Raw genomic sequence first — 13,860 nt, 5'->3', positions numbered from 1 at the left:
TAGAAAAAAATATTATACTATTTTAATATATATTAATAATAATAATGTCTAGTATTTTATCATATATAATAATAATATAATATTATAAATATTTTTAGTTATTTTGTGAAATATATACTTTAATGTACCTTATTTTTAACAAAAATAAAATTAAGCATAGTCAAATATTATTTAATTTATTATTAATGTGAAAATTATTATTTAAAATGGTATCAAAATTAAGTAATTAGGGTTACTACATTTAAAGACTATGGATGAACTTAATTGAAAATTATATTTCACAAATAAGTTAACTTAGAGATGAGATTTATTTATTTACATAAAATTAAATCTTAAAACTCATTCATGTATATATAACGATTTCCTATTAATCATGTTTAATATGATTCAATAGTATTTTAATACATATAACTCTTAAATCTTATTGGTATTGAGTGTGTAACTTCAATGTGGTATTAAAATAATCTAAAATATAATTAACTTTTTATCATTGAACAAAAATTTATTTTAAAAAACATAATTTAAAATTGAAAAATATTGTTAACTTTATCATATGATAAATTTTGTAACATATATTTTTACATATAACTATTTTTATATAAAAGTGAAGCCAATAATATTTATTATTTAATTATTACATTTATAGTCTTAAAAAAATGAATTTATAAAATAAAATTTACAATAAAAATAATGTAAAAATTCTTATATTTATATTAACTATTAGGCTTCTATCACTAATTTACATTTATCTAATTAGTTCTAATTTAAATAATTAAAATTGAATATAATTATTAATAATTTTATTTTACAATTTATATATATATATATATATAAATATATATATATATATAAATATATATATAAATATAAATATAAATAAATAAATATATATATATATATATATATCTAATTTTTATATATTTTTTTAATTTTCATATTATATTATATTATTTTATAACTTTAAAGTCATGAATTTAATTTAATTTTTCCAGAAATATATTTTAAAGTAACTAATTATAAAAATAAATAAATTTGTGCATAGATAGTAATATTAAATTAGTGTAAATTTTTATATTTATTTTATTTAATAATTTTTTCTTCATATTAATTTAATATGTAAAATTAAATATTAAAAATAATTTAAATTATTTTTAAGGTGAGAAGTTATTCATTTTATTAAAATATATAAACAACTATTGATCAATACGACTAATATAGTGATACAAAACGTAGAATATTTTTCTTCCTTCAAATAACTAAATGTTGCTAATGTGACAACATGATATTAAGAAGTCTCTCCTTTCAAATCGCTGACGTAACAACGTCATATTGAGAAGCTTCTCGTTCCTCCAAATCACTCGTTTTGTTGACGTGACAGCATGATCTTGAGAAACTCAACTTTTATATATTATAAATAGATTATCTATTTATTCCATTTTACATGATTTTGTTTTAAAAGGAACATATCTACAAAGCTATCCTTTATTTCCTTTTATATGATTAACGGTCATATCCTTTGTTTTAAAAGGAACATATCTACAAAGTCCTAATTGTATTAGACAAAAAACGTGCAACATTCGCTTAATTCAGGAAACAACGATCAATTTGTACAATAGTCATAACATTCAATTCCCAAGATACTTTTCAGAGTTACAAGCGTCTCTTTACCTATAAATACAACATCAAAGATTGAAGAACTCTGATGAACGTACATAGAAAGATAAAAAGTCATGACTTAAGAAACGAGAAGAACCACTGTTGAGAAACACGCTGAGCCTTAGAGAGTTCATCCTTTGTGTATACAAAGTATCAGTGAGAGATAAGAGCTTTATTGTAAATCCACTCTCTGGTTGTTGTAAAGAATCTCTGATTCTATATAAAACCTTTGTTTGTGAAAGTCAAGAGTGACTTAGTGACAAAATAATACTTGGGTGTTCTTAAATTCAGGGGGAGTTTAAGGGGTGTGCTGACCTTGAGAATACTTGTAAGCCAGAAGTAGCAGGAAAAAATACTTGTTGTAATCAAGGTTAGGTTGATTAGTGGAACCCTTTACTAGTTTGGTAAAGGAGAATCAGACGTAGCCCAAGTTGAGTGAATCAGTATAAAATAAAGTATTTTTACTGTTTTTCAATAGACAACATTTCATTGTTCATTACTGTTACAATTTGCACATAAGATTTTTCCACTGAAAGACAAGTTTTCCAACTCACTGGACAATAGTTCACCTTCTGTCATTGGACAAGGGTTTTACAAAATTGTTTATTATAACATCTTTGAATCTTTCATTTTGAAAAGGTTTTATATTTTGACTAACACACTATTCAATTCGCCCTTTAGTGTGATTTGTGATATTTCATGCATATCCTTAATAGATGTCCTATTGTGGTTGTGCAAAACAAAACCCTAGAGGAGGCATGGAGTGATGCAAAGCCAATAGTTGATTTCTATCAAGTTTTTGGGTGTGTAGTTCAAGTACATGTTTCGGACCAGAAAAGAAGCAAGTTAGATTATAAGAGCAAGAAGTGTGTTTCTCTTGGGAGTAAGTGATGAATCAAAGGCTTATAGATTGTATGATCCATTTTCAAAGAAAATCATCATTAGTAAGGACGTGATATTTCAAGAAGATGAATGTTGGAATTGGGGTAGAAGGAAAGAAGAATGTAAACATGATGTTTTAAAGTGGAAAGATGATGATGAGAGTGACATTGAAGAGGAAGTAGAAAGCAATGAAGAAGAAGTCATCGATGTTGATACAAGAGACTCAAGTGAAACTGGATCTCCCTCTAGTGAATCAAATGAGGATAATTCACCAATTTTGAATGAAGGGAGGGTAAGAAGACCACCGTCTTGGATGAAAGACTTTGAAACAGGTGAAGGTTTATCAGATGAAGATGATATGAATACTATGATGATGCTCACTGAAGATGACCCACTTACATTTGAAGAAGTTATCAAGAGCAAGAAGTCGAGGGATGCGATGATGACAGATATTTAGTCAATAGAAAAGAACAAAACCTGAGAACTAACTATTCTACCAAAAGGAGGGAAGCCAATTAGAGGTAAGTGGGTTTTTCAAACTATACTTAACAAGAATGAAGAGGTAGACAAGTACAAAGGAAGACTAGTGGCAAAGGGGTATGCACAACCGTAAGAAGTTAATTATACTAAAGTTTTTACTCTGGTTAGACTTGACACCATCCGATTAATACTTGCTTTGGCAACACAAAATAGTTGGGATGTTTTTCAGCTAGATGTAAAGAACGCATTCCTTCACAGTGAACTTAATGAAGAATGCGCAACAACCACTAGGATATGAGAAGAAAGCCAAAGAAGACAAAGTTTACAAGCTAAGAAAGGCATTGTATGGCTTGAAGCATGCCCTTGGCATGGTATAGCAAGATAGAGGCTTATTTTGTCTGAGGTGGTTATGTGAACACACATTATTCACAAAGTCGAAGGAAGGAGGTAAAATTTTAATAGTAATCCTTTATGTTGGTGATTTAATATATACTGGAAATGATAAAAGTATGTGTGATGGTTTTAAGAATTCAATGATGTTGGAATTTGACATGTCTGATTTGGGGAGGATGAGGTACTTTCTTGGGGTTGATGTGGTACAAAGTTCATATGGGATTTTTGTGTCAAAAGAAGTATGCTCGTGAAATTTTAGCAAGATTTGGAATGGATAAAAACAATTCAATGAAGAATACTATAGTCACAGGCACAAAATTGTCAAAGGATGAAGCTGGAACCAAAGTTGATGAAACCTTGTTTAAACAAGTGGTTGGCAGTCTAATGTACTTGACTGCAACTCAACCTGATTTGGTGTATAGAGTGAGTCTTATTAGTAGATTCATGTCTTGTCCAACTGAATCTCATTGGCTTGCAGCAAAAAGACTACTAAAGTATTTGAAAGGTACAATTGAGCTTGAAATTTTCTACAAAAAAATGTGGTTGCACAAATTTGGTGGCTTACACTGACAATAATTTTTTTGGTGATTTGCATGATAGAGAAATATTTCTGGTGTTGTTTTCTTGGTTTTAGAGCAATTTCATGGTCTTCTAAGAAACAACTTGTAGTGACATTGTCTACTACCGAGGCCGAGTACATAGTTGCTACATTTTGTGTTGTGTGTTTGGCTGAGAACAGTGTTAGAGAAACTTGTTCATAAAGAGGAAAAGAGTACTTTGATTCAGTGTGACAATAACTCTATTATAAAGTTGTCTAAGAATCCAGTTTTTCACTTCAGAAGCAAACATATTGATACAAGAATTCACTTTCTCATAGGTTTGACAAGAGACAATGTTGTGGAGTTGAGATATTGCAATTCTCAAGATCATGTTGGGAATGGTTGATGCTTCACTGGTAAACTAAATGCCATTTACATATAGTTTAAGGGAGGGAATGCTGTAATTAGTTGCTTTTACTGTTTCTGTTTTGTTATTTATATTGTTAGTTTGTTAGTAACTTCCTATTATTCAGGGATGTGTGATTAGAAGTTAGCTTTTTGTTATTTAGTTACCTACGTTGTAGGTTATGTAAAACCGGGATCAGTTATTGTTACTTGTTATATATATTGTAAATCTAAGCCAACTACTGTTTTCTATGATTCTGAATACACATTCTCTCTAAAATTAGTTTGATAATGTTCGACTTCAACATTTATTAAGGGGAGACACCTTCATTCTAGGCTTGTGGCACCTTCATTTTAACGACTGTGTGATTGATCGCACACCTTGTGCTTCAATCATTTTGTTCATTTATAATATAATTTCTTTAGCTTAAAAAAGAGAGAGAGAGAGAGAGGAAAATGCAGTCAGTCAATAGTTCCCTTTAATATTATTATGTTATCTTATTTGTAAACTTTTTGATAATAATCATGTTATGATACTTCAGTACCTTTACATCATTTGTTATTCTTTTTGTATCCCATTTAGTTCCGATCCAAATTAATTCCAAGTCAATTTATTTAATTTAGATCCAAATTAATTCCAAGTCAATTTATTTAAAACCCAATTTATTTTGTTCTGACCCAAATTAGTTTTAATCTAATTTATTTTATTCTGATCCACTTTATTTTAGCCTCGATGTCTTTTTTACTAGAGGCTGGGGACTTGTGTACCCTTTGAGTCGAGTCCCTGATCGGGTAGCTTCGAGAATTTAATCTATCCTGATCCGTATGCCAAGACTTATCATGATTAGAATTGATATCATCAAACATGCCGTTATGATAGACCAAGATCACCTTCCTTCTTATATAGAAGATTCAGTTATCAAATGCATCAGATGATTAATTTAGTTGATAATAATAAATTTATTTTATGTAACTCTTTTTAAAATTATTCTTATTATTAATTTCTCTTTTAATGATTTATTAATATATTATTTTTTCTCTTTTAATAAAATATATTTCTAATTTAAAGATAATTAACACTAACAATATTATAAATTAAATCTTAAAAAAAATATAAAATTAGGTCTTATATATAGACAGAGAGAGAGAGTACGTATTCATGATCCCAAAAAAAATCAGAAGATCAAGCACGGTGGAGAAAATTGGAGCAAAATAATAAGTAGACAACAATTCTCACTTCTAAACTAGTTTTTGGAGCACCGGAGCAAAATTAGTTAGGCCAGAATCTAAATTCTCACACTTTAACATATGGTATTTATTAAAATTTTCAATATAAAAATTTTAACAATGAAAAGGAATTTTTATAACTAATGATAAAAAAAAATAATATGCCTACTCAACTGCTCTGACCCATTATTTAATTTTTTTTACATGAATATGAATAAATTTATTTAAGAGAAAAATTTATATTTAATTTTTATCATATATAAAATTCTCTTAAATCAGTATATTAATCTTTTATCAATAGATTAAGATACACCTTTCGACTATGACTCGGAAAAAAAAAAAAAAAACTACTCCCACCCATTATTTAAACTCGTTTTTAAGTTCCAAAATTTTTTACTGCTTGGTTAGGTCACAGTTCCACTTCCCTTCTGCAGCAGAGAAAGGAAGAGAGGGGGAGCTATGGAGCTTTCTCAACTTGGTTTCCTAGAAGAGTTGGTAGCTCCTAGAAGAGACTCATGGAATGCTTTGTCCACTGGATTCTGTGAGCTATTGTCTAATGGCTGTTGTTGGAGTTTTGACACTTTTCTTGAGAACCCAACATTTGGTGCATTTTCAGCTCCAAGATTTGAAAGCCCTTACAGCAGTGAAGTATCAGCAGCATACCCTTTTGCTGCTGATGGGTTCACAATGCCATTGCCAGAGCTTGACCCTGGGAGTGATGAGCCGCCACCACCACCACCACTTCCACCATCATTGGAGGATGCAGAGATTGGCTTTCATGACAACAACAACAAGAAGAAGAACAACTTTGAAGAAACCAAGGTTGTGTGCAAAGTTGAGGAGAAAGACAGAGAGATTCCACTCTTCAAGATTGGCATGTGTGATGATGGAGAGAGAAAACCCAAGTCCAAGAAGCTTGAAGGGCAGCCCTCAAAGAATCTCATGGCAGAAAGGAGGAGAAGAAAGCGTCTCAATGATCGTCTTTCCATGCTTAGGTCAATAGTCCCCAAGATCAGCAAGGTGATTCCCAACATAAAGTTTCTCACAATTCCTTGGTAGTATTGTCTCAGTCAGTAAAAATGAAATTAGATTTCTTAAGTTGGTCTTTTTATTATTTGAATGTTTTTCCTTGATTTGCTGTGTAACAAATATTATTAACTTGAGAAATTTTAACCTTAACAGATGGATAGGACCTCTATTCTTGGGGATACCATAGACTACATGAAAGAGCTTTTGGAAAGGATTGGTAAGTTGCAAGAGGAAGAGGGTACAAGTCAGATAAATCTTTTGGGCATTTCAAGGGAACAACTCAAGCCTAATGAAGCAATAGTAAGAAACTCTCCTAAGATACTCTATACCAAACTAAAATTCCTGACTTAAAGCATAATCATAGACCCAATTTCTAAACAAATGTATTTGCAGTTTGATGTTGAGAGGAGAGACCAGGACACCAGGATCAGCATCTGCTGTGCCACAAAGCCTGGATTGCTACTATCAACTGTGAATACCTTAGAAGCAATAGGCCTTGAGATTCAGCAATGTGTTGTAAGTAGCTTCAATGACTTTTCAGTGGAAGCATCTTGTTCTGAGGTTTGTAACTTTCTATCCTATTTTAGTGCTTTCAATCTTAATTACATGCTTGAAACTATACACAAACTTACTCTATTCATTCATGGTAATAGGTAGCTGAACAGAGAGATTGCATTCATCCTGAAGAGATAAAACAAGCATTATTCAGAAATGCAGGCTTTGGTGAGAAATGTCTCTAGGGGAAAGATGGAACATAGCTATAACAATTTGCAGATGGTGTAAAAGAAGCAACTTTCCTTCATTAGTTTGTAATCCAAGGAATTAGGGAAGTAGAGGTTTTAATGAGATTCAGAATAAGTTGGCTTTGGTTGATGATTTCTTTCTTAAAGCCTCTCACTGTGTTTTAACATATATTGGGGGGGCTATCCTTTAGTGCATGCTGCAATTTCATCTTTTGAAAAAAGTGTATTCTTTTTTAAGAAGTGATCTATAATGAAGGAGAATTATTGCAAAGCCCTCAATATAGTGGAATCAAATTGATTTTCCATGGATTCCTAAGTATGCTGCTGCATCAAAATTTCTTTTCTGGGATCTTAGAACAATAATTGTGTGTTATATGTATCCATCCTGTTGTGACCTGGCTGTGACCACCACGCACCAAAATGTACAATTTTGATGGGTCATGGTCTCTGTCAGATATGTAACACTAAAATGAGAGGTAAGGTTGTTAACTGTTGAAAGAATTGGATAACCATTCATAAAAGAGTAAATCTTTAACCTTGTGTTTTTAAAGATAATTTATTATCTCATTAGTCTTTTAAAGATTTGCATATTCTCACATTAGTCTTTTAAATATTTAAAATACTACTATATTTCTTAGGTTTAATTACTATGTTGGTCCACTCTAATTTATTTTCTAGGTTTAATTTCATCTTTTAATTTATATTTGTTATTATGTAGGATTATAGAATTACAGTAATGAATATAAAGAGTAAACTTAATATTTTGTTTTTGTATATTTGAAAAATACATTGGATGGCGAAATTTTTGAACCATTCGTATAATAATACACTACTGTTAGAGGGACTGATTTAGTGAAGGAAACATTTTAGAAGACTAACATACGATTATTTGAAGGAAAAATCTTTACGGATATACTCATTGTAAAATGAGTCTGGCATGTTGCTTTTATGATTTCTATATTATAGTAAGATGAGGTTCCATCCAAGGACCATATTTGTATGTACCAAGTACCTTTTGTTGCAACATAACTATCAAAATTAAATGTGATCTTTTTTTATGTCCACGGAAAGCCCAGAAAGGGAAAATCTACGGGTTCTAAGCTAAAGTGCAAAGTGTAACTCAAGAAATCTAGAGAAGTACTGAACCTGATTTTAGGAAAGAGTACAATAAGGATAGATTAGACTCTGATTTGAAAAAAACTAGTTACAAAAGAATCTTGTAAGGCTTATTCGGTGGTTTGGTTCCTTATGGTAAACATGATTGGGATTTTCTTCCTACACCATACATATTTCTTCTACATCCAACAATTTTTTGAAAATTCCAAAATTATCCCTATTAACTTCTACATTTGTTGATTTTTTTTCTTTATACACCATTCTCATATCCTTTCGGCTAAGCTCCTCCTTCCATCTTATGGCTAGTTTGGTCGAGGTGAACTGTCATAGTGGTCATTTGCAGTACGTGGTTGTCGTTGTGGTGGGTGTTGCGGTGCAACGACGGAGGAGGTAAATTTTTTTCATGTGCAAGTTGGATTTGTGTTGTAATAAACATATGGATTGACAATCCGTATGAAACTTACGGATTGACAATCCGTATAACCTAAATATTTTTTAAAAAAATTTAAAAAATTATTTTTTATGTTTTTTTTATAAATTTAATTATACTTTTTATAATATGTGTAAATATTATTACATTAACTAATTATGCAAGTGTATAAAATATGAAAATTTAGATATAAATTTTCATATATATGTTTATCAATTTCAATGTAATATATTAGTATATGCAGTAAAAAAATAATAAAATTGTGTGAGTATATGTTAAAAAACATATTTATTGATATATCGACATACTTATCTAGTGTAGAAGATTTTAAAATAAATTTCAACATGGAAGTTTTTTAAAATAAATAGATTTATTTATAAATAATTAGAATTATGTATGGTGTCATTAGGGGTTGTTAGTTTGTCATTGAATTTTTTTTAATGTTTTGTTAAGATGGATGAAGATCAGTGATATATGACAACATAATGTCTAAAAAAAGTTAATATGAATTAAGACAATAGAGAGGAACCTATTGTGTTTGAAAATATTGATTGTTCTGATGCATTGAATACTTCTCAGATATTGATATGATTTTGTATTTTGTTAAAGTAAGTAAATGAATGTCCCTTGAAGACTAAACATGTATTATCCCTTTTGTAGGTGTTTGCTACCTATGATGACGTTTTGCATTGGGCTCGCTCTGTTGCGTATGATATTGGTTTTGTGACGGTAATAATGAGGTTAGCACATATATTGGAAAGAGAGGAAGGACCTCATATGTTTTAATTGGTTGTGAGATGAGTGAGAAATATAGGGCATACAAGAAAAATTTAGTACGAACAGTGACTGACAGTAGAAAATGTAGGTGTCCTTTTAAGCTACGAGTGAAACCAGTGTTAGGAGGTGAAAGGTGGATGGTGAAGTTAATATGTGGGAGTCATAATCATGCATTGGCTAAGTCATTCGTTGGACATCTATATGTTACTCCAGTAAATGAGGATGAGAAGATTATTATTGGTGATATGACAAAGTCAATGGTCAAACCAAAGAATATTCTTCTCACTTTGAAGGAGCACAATGTCAACAATTGTACAACTACGAAGCAAGTATATAATGCAAGATATGCATATCGTTCTTCTATAAGAGACAATAATAGTGAAATGCAACAACTAATAAAGCTTCTTGAATGCGATTAGTATATTCATTGACATAGATTAAAGGATGAAGATGTTGTACGTGATATATTTTGGAGTCATCATGATGCAGGGAAATTAACCAATACCTGCAATTTGGTATTTCTTATAGATAGTACCTACAAAACAAATAGATACAGGCCACCTTTACTTGACATTGTTGGTGTGACACCTACTAGGGTGACATTTTCAGCTACATTTGCCTATTTGGAGGGAGAACGTGTAAACAATGTTGTTTGGGCTCTGGAACGATTTCAAGATATTTTTCTGAGATGTGATGCAATCCCTCAAGTTATTGTTACTGACAGAAATTCAACATTGATGAATGCAGTGAAAATTGTTTCCCCTTAGGTAGCTAACTTGTTGTGTTGGTTTCACATTGATAATAATGTGAATACAAAATGTAAAATCCTTGTAGATAAAAAAAATGCATGGGATTATGTCATGGAAGCATGGGGGAGTCTGGTGGATTGTCCTTCTAAGCAAGAGTTCGATGATTGTCTTATGAAGTTTGAAATTGCTTGCTCACCATGGCCAATGTTTGTTGACTATGTCAAACAAACATGGTTGATTCCCCCACAAGCAGAGATTTGTTAAAGCTTAGACGAATAAGGCGATCCATCTAGGAAACACAACAACTAACAAGTATGAAAATTGTAAATATATATTGGTTTTAATAACAACACATCAATGGATCAAAATAATTGTTTGTGTTTTTCAAATGCAAGGTTGAGTCTGCACATTGGGCCTTAAAGAGACTACTGCAAAATAAACCTATCTGGTGTTTGGGAAGCCATGAACAACATGATCACTTTGCAACACACTAAAATTAAGACATCTTTTGAGACAAGCACACATGTGGTCGGACATGTTTTTAAGGTTACCTTATACAAGAGACTAATTAGCATGGTGTCAAGGTATGCATTAAATCAGATTGCTGCTGAGTTTAAGCTTGTAAATTATGTTGTTATTGACAATTCTCATTATGGATGTATAATGAGAACTACTTATGGTCTTCATGTGCATGTGATCTGGCTAGATATGTTCTTGGTAGCATACCACTTAACATAATCCATATGTTTTGGCAGAGGCTAAGTTTTTTAGACCAAGGTTTATCTGAGCCCGAAGTCAGCATAATCGAAGACATGGAAACTATATCCAAGCGATTTGAAGAGCTTGATTGATGTGGCAAAGTGACTCTAAAGAGTAATCTTCGGGAAATTGCCTACTCTGATCTAAATTCTATGTGTGTTCCTCTTGAAAATGTCAAAACAAAAGGTGCTCAAAAGAAACATATGGCCAAACAACAAAGAACGAAGCATGATCCGTCTTACTGGGAATATGTGAATGCATTACATTCTGATCAAAATAGAAATTCTTCAGTGAAGTGTTGTGCATCATCATCTAAACAACCAAAACATATGGATTGTGTCAAATGATGGAAGCAATTGTGGGGTTCTCGTAGATCCAACACTGCACATATTAAAAAATACAAATTAAATTTCTAATTAATAGTACATATCAAGTATAAAATTAATAACTAGAGGTAAAAATAATTATAATTACCTGTAACAGAGTGATATATCCTGCAAGATGTTTTGTCGTATGCTTGGATGCAACATTCAGATTGTCATACATATGGACCAGTGCAGCCGCTCCCCATGAATAGACTCCAGATTGGCTGAGGTCACGATATGCGTCTAAGAATACCACACTGATGTGTGTGACACTCTTGCTTGCGTCACATTTGTTACAATAAATGTCTCGCAGCCAGGCTAGGAGAACATATGCCCCTTTGCGTTGATCAGTCTCATCTTTTGCTTCTTGTGTATTGACTTCAAGCAACTCAACTAACAAGTCCATGGCTTCGTCTACATCAATAGCATCGAAGGTATGGAAGGCACTTGTAATGGGTGGATGTAATAAATGATGCCACATCATCAAGGGTTATAGTTAGCTCTCCTATCGATGATGGAAACTACTAGTTTCCTTGTGCCACCTCTCTGCAAAAGCTGATAAAAGTCCTCTGTCACTTGTCTTCAACTAACATGTAACTAGAGAACTTAATCCTGTAGCAACCACTATGCCTTCAATCTTAGGTGCATGCCTTCCAAATTTCTCTACCTTCCTCTCATGAGAAGCCACTTCAACTTAGTACGTTCCTGCAAATAATTAAAATTAACTAGTTCAAATAAAATGATAAATATTTATTCAAATATGATATAATTAAACAAATAATTACCTCTCCTGCCCAAACTTTTGTTGCCACATGATCAACATATGATGTCAACACTGATGTATCATGGGACCCATCTGGAAAACCCTCTGTATTAGTACCCACATCATCCGTAATTGGTTCCTGAGGCTGCTTATGAATCTCGTCAGCAACATGATCCACATGGTCAACATCCTCAGCAACAACTGCAGTTGCCCGTGTTGTCTACATACAGATGCTGTCGGCCTTCGTCGCTGAGGGCTTCTTCCTTATCACCAACAACCTGTCTACCTAAGGTTCTTCGTAAAACTCTACCTAAAGCCTGATACAATCATCTGGTTCTAACCATAATCTAAAAATTTTCACATTAATATCAAGCAATGTCATCGTTCAAATAATAGTTGACTTTCATATTTGAAAACAAAATTTTTTCATTCTATTACTCAAAACCTAACTAACAAATTAACTAAAAAATCTTCTAAAACCATACTGTATTATTAAATGTAGTATATTTTAACAAATGTAATAAAAAATTTAAATTAACATTAAATGATTAATCTAACAAACTAAAATACATCATCAAAATCAAATTACAATTTTATTTTAAATATTTTATAAATCACAATTTAATTATTCATAAATAAATATTTAATTAAACTAAATTTTTATAGTTGAAATAACTAATTCTAGCAAACTAAAATATATGATCAAAATCAAAGTACAATTTTTTTTTATTTCTAATAAATAACTACTTTATTATTTTATAAATAACTATTTTAATACTTTTAAATATTTATAAATAAATGAAGATATTAATTTTTATATTTTTTTAACTTTGAAACATTATTTATATAAATATTTAATACTATTAAATATTTAATATTTATACAAATATATTAATAAAAAACATTCTTTCTTATACAATATTACATATTTTTTAACTAAAATTTTAAATATAAACATTATAAAAATTTGCAATTTTTGTTATTTAAATATTTCAAAAATAACTATTTTAAATATATAAAAGTATTAAATAGTTATTTAAAAATAATTAAATAACAAAGCAATTTATACATTGATTTTTAAATAAAAAAATTTATTAAATAAATTATTTATTTATTAAATTAAAATAAAAAACATTAAATCAAATAAATAAATAAAATTAACAACAATAGTTATTTATAAAATAATAAAATAATAACAAAATTTAAACATTAAATTTTAAATAAAAAATTATTCAATATAGAAATATTTAAAAGTAATAAAAATATAGATTGTGAATCTTTATGGACCATATGGATTGTCAATCAATAACAAAATTTAAACATTAAATAAAAAATTATTAAAGATAGAAATATTTAAAATTAAGAAAAATAGGGATTGTGAATCTTTATGGACCATATGGATTGTCAATCCGTATGATCCATACGGATTGTCAATTTGTATGGTTTAAAGCAGTAAAAAACAAAGATGTATGGAAAGGGGTATTCACGGTAGGGATGCATGATGGAATGGAAGAATGTAGGTTGATTACGACGGAGGGGAGGGACAG

General features: G+C 30.4%; 2 protein-coding genes across 2 annotated transcripts; one reads left to right on the top strand and one right to left on the bottom strand.

The window, feature by feature from the left end:
- Window positions 1-5,971: 5,971 nt before the first annotated feature.
- On the top strand, window positions 5,972-7,663 carry LOC114423031 (transcription factor bHLH93-like). Its single transcript, XM_028389632.1, has 4 exons — window positions 5,972-6,602; window positions 6,765-6,911; window positions 7,005-7,172; window positions 7,265-7,663. The coding sequence occupies exons 1-4, from the start codon at window positions 6,042-6,044 to the stop codon at window positions 7,349-7,351; spliced, it is 963 nt and encodes a 320-aa protein (XP_028245433.1). The 5' UTR covers window positions 5,972-6,041; the 3' UTR covers window positions 7,352-7,663.
- A 3,861-nt stretch (window positions 7,664-11,524) lies between these two features.
- On the bottom strand, window positions 11,525-11,956 carry LOC114424121 (protein MAINTENANCE OF MERISTEMS-like). The gene is made up of 2 exons (XM_028390984.1): window positions 11,660-11,956; window positions 11,525-11,566 (listed from the first exon to the last, which is right to left on the bottom strand). Exons 1-2 carry the CDS (start codon window positions 11,954-11,956, stop codon window positions 11,525-11,527), a joined length of 339 nt encoding a protein of 112 aa, XP_028246785.1.
- Between the last annotated feature and the right edge of the window lie 1,904 nt (window positions 11,957-13,860).

Source organism: Glycine soja, chromosome 8 (assembly GCF_004193775.1).
Source record: "Glycine soja cultivar W05 chromosome 8, ASM419377v2, whole genome shotgun sequence".
Taxonomy (NCBI): Eukaryota; Viridiplantae; Streptophyta; class Magnoliopsida; order Fabales; family Fabaceae; genus Glycine; species Glycine soja.
This window is presented reverse-complemented; position numbering and strand designations above follow the sequence as displayed.